General features: G+C 34.7%; 2 protein-coding genes across 3 annotated transcripts; one reads left to right on the top strand and one right to left on the bottom strand.

Annotated features, from left to right (window-relative positions):
• Nucleotides 1–3,904: 3,904 nt before the first annotated feature.
• LOC116135484 (pentatricopeptide repeat-containing protein At3g57430, chloroplastic-like) lies at nucleotides 3,905–7,098 on the top strand. The gene is made up of 2 exons (XM_031421204.1): nucleotides 3,905–6,738; nucleotides 6,957–7,098. The coding sequence occupies exon 1, from the start codon at nucleotides 4,065–4,067 to the stop codon at nucleotides 6,522–6,524; it is 2,460 nt and encodes an 819-aa protein (XP_031277064.1). The 5' UTR covers nucleotides 3,905–4,064; the 3' UTR covers nucleotides 6,525–6,738; nucleotides 6,957–7,098.
• On the bottom strand, nucleotides 7,004–11,671 carry LOC116135492 (protein KINESIN LIGHT CHAIN-RELATED 3-like). Of its 2 annotated transcripts, XM_031421215.1 has the most exons (5): nucleotides 11,525–11,659; nucleotides 11,346–11,411; nucleotides 8,984–10,985; nucleotides 8,335–8,536; nucleotides 7,004–7,199 (listed from the first exon to the last, which is right to left on the bottom strand). In XM_031421215.1, exons 3-5 carry the CDS (start codon nucleotides 10,936–10,938, stop codon nucleotides 7,116–7,118), a joined length of 2,241 nt encoding a protein of 746 aa, XP_031277075.1. In that variant the 5' UTR covers nucleotides 10,939–10,985; nucleotides 11,346–11,411; nucleotides 11,525–11,659; the 3' UTR covers nucleotides 7,004–7,115. The 2 variants fall into 2 exon arrangements, with proteins under 2 accessions (XP_031277075.1, XP_031277070.1); XM_031421210.1 differs by lacking the exon at nucleotides 11,346–11,411 and having other exon boundaries at nucleotides 11,525–11,671.
• Between the last annotated feature and the right edge of the window lie 1,955 nt (nucleotides 11,672–13,626).

Raw genomic sequence — 13,626 nt, 5'->3', positions numbered from 1 at the left:
AACATTTTTTTTTTTTTTTTTTCGAATAAGCATTTCTTTTATAAATTACTTTGATCAAATATATTATTATATTATCTTTTTTTAATTTTAAAATTTTATCATATATCCTTATTTTTAATAATATAGGCCATATTTGGCTTATTATTTTTATCCCTATTCTCAATCCTATTCTCCAAATAATGTTTGACATATTATTCCAGAAATATTACCTAATTTTTTTAATTATTTTTAGACCCCATAAGGTTATTAATTTCATCAAATACACCCTGAAAAAAAAGTTTAAAAATGATCAAAAACACCCTCGCGACCCATACTTGCCAGATTTCGACAACCACCATCGGTGGTAGCCGGAATCTGTACAACGGCCTACCTGATGATCATAAATGGTCAGAAGTTCACCGATCTGGCCGTGAACGACGGCCAAAGATGGCCATAACGACGCATTACGATACAGATCCGACCGGTCTGTATCGTAACGCGATTTTCCAGCCAGATTCCAGCGATGGTGGCCGGAATCTGGCACTGCAGGTGGTGGGGGTATTTTTGTCATTTTACATGTTGGGGTATTTATTAAATTAGCAAACTTAGGGGTTATTTTATAAATTTTTAAATTTTACCTCGTAATACTCCCATATTCAATTATCTAATACTATCCCCAAAATCCAATCCAAAATAATAAACCAAACGCACCCATAGTATCATTTTTAGTCATTTTAATAATAAATTATATTTATAAATCACATTTTATTAATTATTTATTAATAATTTATAAGTGCTTTAACAAAAAATAGTATATTTTAAGACGCAAGCCACCTTCCTCGCCACTTGTGAAAAAAAAAAAAATTAACGTGCATATATGCCTAGTTAGTAAATACGGGTACGGCAAAAAAACGATACGGGAATTTTACGGGTATAATACAGCAAACAGTAAAAAATACGTTTATAAAAATTCAGCCATAAAATTCGGATACGGGAAAAATACGATACGGGTATATACGGGTTTAATACGGTGCACGACGGGATAAAAAGAACGGTTTGCTCTTTAGGTTTTGCGTCAAGCCGTCAACTGCTTTTTGACAGACGTTTATAAAATCTGTTACTTTACAGTATACTTCTCCGTAATGACTAAAATACCCTTATTTTTTACACAACATAAATGCAAGTGAGAGTCACCTACTTTTCCCCCACCAAAATAATGGTTTAATGTTTTCCACCTACTTACTATCCGAATTTATCTTTTGACGAACAAAAAAAAAACTCGGTCTAAGATATTAGAGCTTATAAAAAGAGAAGATTAATGAGTCTTTTAGTGATAAAATGTTTGAATTGATCAGAATTTGATTTGATAGGACAGCTACGCAAACCTCAATCACTCGATTATCAGCGATTGACAAAATTGATGGAAGTACAGTTTAAGAAGTTTTAGTAAGTGATGATCGAGAAAGAGAGTGATGGCAGTGTGGAGGTCGCAATGATATCAAAATAAAAAACGAAATATAAATTTGAATAATAAAGTGATATTATAAAAATAATAATATTATACTTATAAAAATATCTTACTAATATTTTTACATAAAGTGAGGTGAAGAAAAGAATAAAATAATAAAACAAAAACAAAAATTCATTATATTCAATTTTCTATTAACTTTTCATCAAACCATTTTATAGGAAGATTTTTGTAAGATTTGTTTATAAATATATTATTACTCTTATCAAAGTTTGTAAATAAAAAAAATTGTGATTAAACAATTATTTGAATTGAAAGGCGCCCTTTACTCGTATAAATAATTATCTGAATTTCCCGAAGATGTTCGATTTTCAGGTCAGGATTTTCATGTTATATTGGGAAGTGGGAACATACATGCATCAATAGACAGATTAATTATACTATTCGTAAATAATTGAAAAATATCTTACTTACCTTGGAGGTCTCCTTCTCAAAACAAAATAACAGTATTTCAGTTCTTTTCTAGTAGAAATTCAATTAACATTTCTCAGCAGACAAATAGCATGTATTATGAAAAGAAAACTGAAATTAAATCGAATCCGTACCAGTAACAGTAGGCAAGGGAAAGTAAAGAGCTAGAAGAAGCAGCGAAGATGAACAAAAAAGGAAGGTTCAAGAAAGCAAATGAAATAACATAAAAGTAATCTTCTGAAATTATATGTGGGAGTATAGCAACTTTTAAGGAAATGGCTTTGGCATGTGTAGATGTTTAAAAAGGAAACGGTGTGCATGGCAATGGCGGGCACGTAGTCACTGTGTGAATGAGAGAGAAGCGGCGGCGGCGGGAGTTGAGAGAGAGGCGGCAGCGGGAGTTGAGAACAGAAAAGTAGAAATTAGGGCAATTCTTTTTTTAAAATTTTTTATGGGTCCCGTCAAAAAAGCCCCGATCCGGATATGGGTCATACTAAAACAGGCACCATACAAGAGGGTGGTTGTTGAGATTACAAATCACCTTATAAACTAGTCAAATTAATTTATAATCTTTAAAATTAAGCTGATTTTTTTGTTTATAATTTTTTGGAGTATATAAGCTAAAAGGTTTTTTTTTTTTTTTTTTTTTTAGAGCTTATAAGTACTTTAAGTTTATAAACCAAAAGAAATAAGTTGAGAGAATATACTTTTTTTTCTTATAAGCATTTGCTTATCAATTACTTTGACTAAATATATTATCACATTATTTTATTTTAATTTTAAAATTTCATCATATACCCTTATTTTTAATAATGTAGTACCATTTTTAATCATTTTAATAATAAAATATATTTATAAACCACATTTTATCGAACGCGTTAACTATTTATCAATCACTTATAAATACTTTAACAAAACACGTAAATATTTAAATTTTAAATGTTTATTAACTTATAAGCACTATTAACCTATAAATTAATTTTCATAAACTCATCAAAACAAAATCTAAGTGATTTGTACTTATGTAATTTTGATGGATACAAGTTCACCCGTAGATATATACACCCGTATTAACAGGTCTACTCGGAGGGGATGGTTAGCGCTGTCCAACCTCACTACTATGGCCATTGGTGTGGTGGCTAGCGTGGCCACAGTAGCGCGCAACTGTTGGCACTAGGGGTATTCAAAAAAATACAAAAACTGAACCGAACCGAAAAACCATTAACCGAAAAAACAGTTTGATTACGGTTCAAAAAATTCAAAAAACCGAATATTCGGTTCGGTTACCGGTTCGGGAGAAATTAGAAACGGTTAACCGAAAACCAGTTTTTTAAACCGTTTTTTGAAATATATATATATATTATATTAAATAAATAAATAATAACCTAAACTAAAATAAATCCCTAATTCACTCAATCTAAAATCCCAACCCAAATTTTTTTTCTTAGTTCCCAATGTATTGTCTATATTTACAATTTAATTTAGGACAAAATTAAAAAAAAAAAAGTTTTATAAAAAAAAAAAAGGAAAACTGGTTCAAAACCGGTTAACCGTCTTTTTTAAAACGGTTAACCGGTTTTTCCGTTAACCGAAAAATCGGTTTTTCCGTTAATCGGTTAGGTTTCGGTTCGAGAATTTTCTTGAACTGAAAATCCAGTTCGATTTAGAAAAGCGGTTAACCGCTCTTGAACACCCCTAGTTGCCACTGGCCATTGTAGCCGGGCCAGTGGCCATCTTCCTCGCCACTTGTGAAAAAAAAAAAAAAAAAAAAAAAAATTAACGTGCATATATGATACTATTCTTTTGTTACTTTATTGAACAAAATGACATGATTGACCTTCCACACGGCCTTTTAAAAAGCGCCCGTTAGTTTCTGAGTGTTACCGTGAAACTTAAGGAGTAAAAAGTTCTGCGAAAATCATTTTATGTACCGGGTCAGGCAGGTTATAGTTGTAGATGGTTTAGAACCCGAAAACCATTCGATTTTACGGAAGCTCACTAAAGAGACACCACAAGATTTTGGTGCCATCTTTCAACGACAGCACCATATGAAGTATTTGAACGAGAGTCCAGAATTAGAACAACCATAGTATTTATCGATGGCTTTTTGCATTGTCTCAGTGTAGCCGAAAGGAGGTAAAAAGAAATGGTAATGGTCCACTGCGTTTATCAACCCAATTTATTTATGCCATCAATTAAGCTAGCTCAATTTTGTCCTAGTTATTATGCTCTTTATAACATGAGAAAATTCTCTGTTGTTTCTTCTACAATTCAAAACAATTCTAGTCCTCGTTTAAATTATGTACAAAATCCATTTCAGAAATCAATCTCTAAACATGAGGTTTTGAACAATGAGCCTCTTGTATTTGATGTTTCATTAGTTGGTAACAAGATTAGGGAATTTACAGATAGTGGTTCATTTGAAGATGCTATCTGGGTTTATCTTAACATGCTTGAATGTGGCTTTTCAGTTGATGAATTTAGATTCTTTCCGTGTTTAATTAAGGCATTTGGTGGGCTTTGTGATGTGGAAAGGGCTAGGCAGATTCATGGGCACGTTTTGAAGTTAGGATATTCTGATGATATCTATGTTACAAATTCACTTTTAAGTATGTATTGGAAATGTGGAGATGCTAAAGATGCAATTAAATTGTTTGAGAAAATGCGTGAGAGAGACTTGGTTTCTTGGAATACCATGATATCTGGGTTAAGCCAATCAGGGGATTACTTTGGTTCCTTGAGGATCTTTCAGAGGATGATTTATGAACATGGCGTGTGCCCAAATAGGGTTAGCTGTCTTTCAGCTCTTTCGTCATGTGCATCAATTGAGGCTTTGATAAATGGCAGGGAAATTCATGGGTTTGTTGTAAAAAGTGGATTGGCTGTTAATGAGTTTTTGGTTAGTGGATTGATTGACATGTACATGAAATGTGCGGATATAAGGACCGCTGAATGCATTTTTAAAAGGGTTCTTGATTACGAGTCAGTTAGAAGAAATACAGTCATATGGAATGTTATGATTAGGGGTTATATTTCTAATGGCTATTTGTCGCTGGCATTGGAGTTTTTTATTGAGATGTTGAATTTGGGGATGAGACCAGATTCATCAACAATTTTGGCTGTTCTAGTTTTGTGCTCTGAATCATTGGATTTAAAAGTTGGAAAGCAAATACATGGACTGGTTTTCAGCCATGGATTGAGAAATGATGTAAGAACTGAAACTGCACTCATAGATATGTACTTCAAATGTGGTGATCCTGAAGCTGGTTTGACAATGTTCAGTCAGTCTCAAAATCGCAACTTGGTTATGTGGAGTGCAGTCATCTCAAATTGTGCTCAGGATGGTTATCCTACGAAAGCACTTGAATTATTCAATGGTTTCATGTTAGAGTATGGCTTTCCAGATTCTCTCATACTTCTAGCTGTGCTGCGAGCATGTTCGGCCTTGGCATTTAAGTCTAGAGGGATGGAAATCCATGGTTTAGCAGTAAAATTAGCACTTGATGCAGATACTTTTCTTGGTGGTGCCATAGTTGATATGTATGGAAAATGCGGAGATTTGGAGTCTGCTCAAAAGGTTTTTTCAGGCTTAACTTCAAGGGATTTAATCTCATGGAATGCCTTAATATCTGGATATTCTCAAAATGAATGTGCTGTTGAAGCTTTTGAGGTATTTCGTGATATGCAGTCTGAACAAATTACACCCAATTCTGTAACAGCTGCATTAATTCTTTCTGTTTGCGCTCATTTGTCAGTCATGATCCAGTGTAAGGAGGTTCATTGCTACATATTACGACAAGGGCTTGAGGACAATGTTCTTGTGTGCAATTCTCTGATAGCTACCTATGCTAAATGTGGGGACATAAACAGCTCCTGGACTGTTTTTGAGAAAATGCCTGAAAGAAACGAAATATCATGGAACTCGATCATATTGGGGTTAGGAATGCATGGTCATACAGATAAATTGTTTGTTTTGTTTGAAAAGATGAAAGAGGCCGTCAAGAAGCCCGATCATGTGACTTTTACAGCTCTTCTTTCTGCATGTAGCCATGCTGGGAGGGTTGATATGGGATGGAAATATTTCAATAGGATGGTTGAAGACTATAAACTTGAACCACAACTTGAACAGTATACTTGCATGGTTGATCTTCTAGGTCGAGCTGGTCATCTAAATGAAGCATATGATTTAATCATGGCCATGCCTTGTATCCCAGATAATCGCATATGGGGTTCGTTGCTTGGGGCTTGCAGAACTCATGGCAACAAAAAGCTGGCAGAACTTGTGGCTAATAACATATTTAAACTTGATCCTACAAGCATCGGTTACCGTGTCATCCTTGCAAATTTGTATGAAGATTTTGGGAGATCGAATGAATATATTAGAGTCAGATCAGAAATTAAAGAAAAAGGGCTGAAAAAGCAGCCTGGATGCAGTTGGGTTGAAGTAAATAACAATATTCACATTTTTATTGCTAGTGATCGCTCACATCATCAATCGCAGGAGATATATGATGCATTAGAAAGTTTAACTCTGGAGATGAAAAGGGTAGGTTACATTCCTCAATTACAATCAGTAAATGTCATGCATGATGAGTCTGATGAGTGATGAAGGAGGTCTATTTTTTTCTTGGAAAAAAGAAAAAGAAAAAAGAAAACGCGATAGATGAGATTATATGATGTAACATATAATTCTTATATATCACAAAGCTTTGTGCCATCTCCACTTGAAGAGCAGGAGGTGCCCATTGTCAGCTACTTATGGGCTCTTGCTGATGACTTATCTTTGCAGCTGATAGGCTTTTCTTCTGTCAATTTGCTCAGTAAGTTTTGCATTTGTCATTTTTTTTAATCTCCTTAGCAAGCCTACATGTTCACATTTTTCCAGTATTACTCCATTGTTCTGCTTGTACAGACATTTTTGTTATTTTTACTCAGTATGTGCCAAAGGGGCTACGATATCTCTTTTTGGGCTCACACTTTGATTATGATTATCTATTTTAATTTGACTCTGATAAAAGAAATATGATGCAATTTGTAGGTTTCCCAGTGGTATCTTGTACGTACCAAGAAGCCGGATTAAAAATGTAATATAAGCTATAAATTGCCTCATATTATATTCACAACCACCAGAGAGGAAGTACTCTTTATCACTTTAAAGTCGTGACTTTTCAAATAATCCATCGGAATAACTTCAATATCAGCTGTGTTCAGCTGCAACATCAATCATCTCTTGGGTCTCTTTTCTTTCCTCGAACCACTCTCCCTGCCATTGTCTTTCTTCCTGTTGTCACATCATTTATCAATTAATTTTGCAGTTCAAACCAAAGAAACAAACAAATGATAACCTAGAAGATTGAGTTATTCCCTTCGTCGTCAACTTACCCATAATTAAAGGAAAAATAGGTAACTCTAGCGGGCTTTCCCGGGCAATAATAAGAATAATTTATGATTTCGTCTATTATCTTAATTTAATTTTTTTTGTGATAAATTAATATGAAATTTTTTTTTTACGTTTCCTTGATCAAACAACTAACAAAATCCTTCATAAAAACTAAATTTAAATAAACTCTTCTTTTATAAACCGTATCAAATGAAGTTAGGACTCGTGAGAATGATCTTAAATTAGAACAACTTTTCTCACAATTCTATGAGCACTTCTTTTCCCTTCTTTTTGGGGGTAAAAGTCTCAAGTCTCCTCATACCCACAAAAGTATGAGACTAATCCCAATCGGTGTTCGAACCCTGATATTGCATATAAAGTTCGCCCGACTATTCTACGTGCAATTTCAGTTACACTTTGTATCTAAACCAATTAGATTAAGTAAATCGAAATAAAGTGGGGGGTTATCAAGTATGGTAGACTGCGGCTGCGGATAATTGAGGTAGTGAGGCCAAATGAAGAGGAAAAAAGGTAATAAGGCATAATTAATTTTAACATTTACAAAGATGGGTATGAGTTTGATTGGGAATTATCTAACAGCATCAACCAATTTAATGATAATTAACTTTCTGGTATGCAAAGGGGCCACCAATATTTAATACAAATTATAGATGTTCATCACATTTCAACTACCCATCATAAAGACCCCAAACTAAAAATCCACCATCATTCTAAGTAAAGATGCCTGATTTCAAATGTTTTTTATATCTGTAATATACAAATGGAAAACCAATCAAAATCTTTCAAGTGATTGTGGTACATGAATGAAGAGTTTGACAACCAATGAAGTATACATCAATAAAACAAACAAAAATCCCAGGCCTCCAATTATTTTATGCACCCCACTTCAATATCTAATCAAAACACCCCAATCTATTCCTTTTCTTCTTCTCTTTTTTTCTGTTCATTTTCTTTTAAATAAATCCTATATTACATGATATTCATACTAAAGTACACTTAAGTATCCTTGTCATACCTTAATACCATCTGTATTTATATGAGAGTGAGCATCAAGGAGATTCTCCAAAGATCTAGCTTTTCTGCTTCGAACTCTCCCCACTTCTTGCAATAACTCAGCCAACCTCCTCTTCTCATCATCCACATCAGGATTTGCTGTCCCAAGCTTTTCCTCCCTCATCCGAACTACAAATTCTAAGATGTTGATTGCATCCTCCAACCTGTATTATGCATTGCATCAAAACAGCAAAAACATTAAGTATTGCTTGGAATTTTTATCTAAAGTCGATGTGTACATGGTCGTTACTCATTCCATTGATCTCAGACTTTATTTGGGTCTATGCTCCACAATGAGTTCAAGACTAGTTTTTGTAAAATATATTGAACTAAGATTAAAAAAGGGGAAAACATATTTTTCAACCGTTGTGACTGTATCATTATCATTTCATCTGCTAAAGTTTTTGGCATCTATTGAAGAAAGTGGAGCAAATATATGCCTCTATGTTCATTATGGTACCAATACAACCTAATAAGGCCAAGTGAAAACCGGTGAAATAAATTACTTAATTACCAATTAAGAGGAGACCTTGCATAAACGATAAAGACTAAAACAAATTAACAGTAATTGGGTGAAGATGACATGCTGAAGGAATGATAGAGAACAGTACCTGCCAACTGCATCATAAGTTCCAGCAAGATTGCTGTACACCCCCAGTGTGTCTGGGTGACACTGTCCATACTCTTGTTCCAAAATTAACCTGGCTTCTTCAAATAATTCTACAGCCTCATTTATAGAAAAACGCTGCACACAGGCAAGCCCCATTTGGTTTAGAGCAATGCCAAAGAAAGCAGATTTTTTCTCACCACTTGCGCGGAGCTTTGAAATGGCACTCTTGAAGGAGTTGTAAGAGTCAGAATAATTCCCTAACATGTAGTACATGACACCCATCTGGGCTTCAATTCCAGCAATCGTGCTTTGCTGACCAGGTGCATCATTATATATCTTTAATGCCTTGTCTAGCAACTTAATTGCCTGCTCAAGCTCATTCATTGATTCATAGATAGCAGAAACATCAGTTAGACCACTTGCAATCTCCTCTGGGGGAACACCAGGTATTGGCTTTTCATAAATTCGAAGGGCACTTTCACAGTACGATTTTGACTCCCTCAATTGCCCAGTCCTGTTATACATATCAGCCAAACGGACAAAGACCAAACCGACAGCCGGATGATTTTCTCCTTTGGTTGTCTTAAAAGCTGTGAGTGCTTTCTGATAAGCAAAAACAGCTTCATCATACCGAGACAATGACAAATATGTGTCTCCAATGCTGCAATCAACAGAAGACACCTCTGCTTCCTGACCATTTGCAACCATGGCCATGCTGGCTAAAACAAGATGCTCGAGAGCAGCTTCATGATCTCCCATTGTTTCACATATAAGACCCATCAGCCTCCTATCTGCTGCCTCTTCAAGAGAAGGAGGAGAACCATTCTCCTTATGAATATCCAGAGCCATCTGACAAAGCCTCTTGGCATCATCAAATTGCAGTGCTTGAACATAAGCTTCAGCCAAATATCTACATGTCTCACCAACTCTTGGATCTGTCTCCCCAAGAACTTGTTTCTGGACTTCCAAACCTGTCGTGTAACACATTAATGAATTCTCCAGCTGGCCCAGCATTGCATAAGTATCACCCAATTGCATATGACCTGCAAATTTTGCAAGGGCATGGTCTTGCCCTTCCTCAATCACTGGTATCTCAACTGAGCGTTCAAGAACCGGAATAGCGTCATTGTACTGGCCTAAGCTACAGTATATTGCAGCTGTAACATGCAAACACATGACCCTTTCTAAGCTAGGCTTCCCCTTTGCACAAATTTCAAATGATTTTTCTGCCCGTAGAGCTAATTCAAGAGCATTCTGGGGATTCTCTCCTGTAAAAATCAACTCCCTAGCTTGTCTGAGCAAAAAAGGTCCAAGATCTGGATTATCTAACCTTGATTCAGTTTCAGTTCTATTCTGTAACCTCCCCATCCGGTTTTTCGTGGGGGTAACTCCTGCATTTGGTTTTTTAAGATTCTTATCATTCCGCCTATCAATTGGGGGTTTCTCTGAATGACTTATGTCCTTAGGACTCAAATTCGATGATGCTTCAACTTTCTTTGAAGAAACGGACTTTGAACTTGGAGGCTTGTCCAACTTCCGCAACTGCTTACCTTGAGATGAACTACCTATCTTCGAAGATGAATTACTACGAGAATCATCCTCAGGCTTTTCCAAATCTTCATCTTCCGTTATCTCAACCTCTATCATCTCTCCTCCGACAAGATGGCGCAACTCTGAATCAATTCTAGACTCTTCCCCATCAGATATAAAACTGGGCCTAGAGGGTGACCGATCAGAACTCTGCATGTCACACACATTCTCATAAAGCTGCTCGATTGAGGTGTCAACCACCAGAATATCAGGGACATCAGAGCCAACACTACGAGGGCTTTGCTGAGTCGCAGTACTATCTGGAGACTTATTCGAAACTGAGTTCTCCTTAACAGGTGTAGAATCTCCGTTCAATTCATTCACTACCCCTTCCTCATGAATTTCATCAATGACAATTCCAGGCATCTTTTTTACCCAAATAAACAAAAAAACTATGGAATTCAATGACTTATCTGCAACAAAACAAGTCAGCACGTCAATTGTCGCAACAGATCCAGACATGGGAAAGCACAAATTATTTTACTTTCCATAAAACTTTCAATAACGTACAAGCTACATAATACATAGTGATAAAATATAAACATATCAGAAGAGTCAACCAAAAACAAAACAACAACACAATTATAACATCAAAAATTTAATCTTTAACGTGTTAACAAATTTGCTGACGAACCTTTCAAATGATGGACAACAAATTGAAGCAGCAAATATCATGTGATAACAACAATTCCTTTCATTAGATCTTAAAAAATAAAACCAACCCACATAATATTAACTCATAAAAACAAATACCATAATCTCACAAACAATACCTTAAATCATATCAAAAGATATGAATTGAACAGGGTACAAAACAAATGAAGAGTTGACCTCTCAAACTGATCCAATAAATCAAAAAGAATGATACAAAAGACAAAAAGATTAACAGGTTCAACAAAAAATAGATGTACATATTTTAAATTAAAAAGAAAGCCATAAAAGCAGCACATACCTCAACAAACCAGCCATGAAAGAGCAACCGGCGCAAGGTGAGATGTTATACTGGGTCCTTTTTATAGATATGAGATATCTATGTCAATAAATAGACACACAATCTCGAAATAAATAAGATAAATATAAAAAAGAAATCTAACCTTTGTTAGCTATTTATAACTACATATGTAAGCTTGAGGTAAAGAAGAGACAAGAGAGATGAAAGAACGGAAAATGATTTGGTGAATGGAAAAGAGAAAATAGAAGAAGGGTAAAATTGGAAATGTACAGAAAGAGAATGTCAGATAGGGAAAAAGGGCAGGCTATTTCTCCCCTAACTCAAGCGCGCGAGACTGCAACTGCTGATCTGTTTGTTGTCTGTTTGTTCCTGCTCCACTGGAACTAGCCACGTGGCATTACAAAAAGACAAAAATACCCTTGAGAGGTTGTATGGTGTTTTTTTTTTTTTTTTTTTAAAATAATGGGTAGTGGGCTAGTTTTTGGTTTCAGGGTCAATTGTGGAGTTGAGGGTTATTTTGACGTTTTCAAAGCGGGGGTGGTGGAATGTTAAAAGAGGCATAGATAGAGTGTCAAAATCATGAAGTTTACTTTCTTTCTTACATGCTTGGTCTCTAAGGTGAGAAATATCAAAGCATTTTCAGGAATGACTTGCCATTTGTTTCACTCTATGATATATTATTCATAAAGGGTGATTGAAAAGATCTATATATGTATACGTGAAAGTTGAAACTATTATAATTAATCGTTGAAGATTTGTCTCAAATGTGAACACGTTAAACTTGACCAAGAAAAAGATCAAAACCATTGAAAGAAACAGCAAATCTTTTTAACTTTTACAATGTTTTTTCTTTGAGGTCTAAAAGCAACATCATACATTACTGTCAACCTCCCTAACATAAAACATTTGCAGTATTTTGCATCTGGTTCAGTCAATAATGAAGCGGGCAAGTAGTTTGGAAGATATATATATGTACTTGAAGCATAGAAATATTAATAAGAATCGGGGTTATCTGTTTTCGTCGGTGGTGTGGATGAATTATAATTTCAAAGTACAAGCTGCAGATTTATAATCTTCAGTAGAACCTACTCTTCATGAGTCAGAAAATCTGAGCAACCCAACCCAGTTGCCAGTTTATATATTTGGTGTTACTCATTATAACTACAACAACAACAACTGTAATATTCTACTGTGGATCACACATGAACTGCAATAAGTAGCCTGCATTGCAATAATGTTGGTTTATATATCCTCGGGGTTTTAGGAATTTTAGGTGGCAAAGTAAAAGATGATTGATGATAATTAATTATAAACCAAACTTTATGAATGAATTATTGGAGTGAGTAAGTTTTACAAAGGTCAAGGTTGGATTGATTTAGTATCCAAAGATATTATTATCAGTAAGTTAATAATTAAATATGAATATGATACTCCCAAGTGGGTTTAAGATATGATGCTCCCCACTTACGGTTGTTCTTCTACAAGAAAGAGGGTTACTCTATCAACAATTCAAATATTTGGGACCAGTTAGTGGGTCAATCTTCTCAATATCTAATTGTTTTTTTCCAGAGAGAAGTCTTGGTTAGTTGATTAGTTGTATATAATCAACAACACATTATGGCGATTAACATTTTAAAAGGTTTTTTCTATATTGATCATTAAAAACGATGTTCTAGCTTTAATGTCTCATTCTATTGGATTTGTCAATTCACGGATCTATAGAGGCCATGACATGACCACCCACAAGAAATATATAAATTCTGAAAGATTGATGATGGTGTAGGTATACCAAGGCGAGTGAGATTATAGACCAATAAGTATTATCATGGGATGGGAATGGGATACTGCAGGTTTATGTATTTATATATCAACACATAATATATAAACAAGAAACAGCCTAATGGACAGCTAGAGTTACAGTGATGATAATTGGATAAAGCAAGAGCTCACTGATTAATGCTACACTTACACCATTTTATAAACATGATGATGTAGCATATGTTACAATCACATAAATTTTATTATAATATTAAAAATTAAAAATAATTAAAAATTTATGTGATTGTAACATATGTCACATTATGATATAATGAAAATTGTGT

Source organism: Pistacia vera, unplaced genomic scaffold (genome assembly GCF_008641045.1).
Source record: "Pistacia vera cultivar Batoury unplaced genomic scaffold, PisVer_v2 Contig109, whole genome shotgun sequence".
NCBI lineage: Eukaryota > Viridiplantae > Streptophyta > Magnoliopsida > Sapindales > Anacardiaceae > Pistacia > Pistacia vera.
This window is presented reverse-complemented; position numbering and strand designations above follow the sequence as displayed.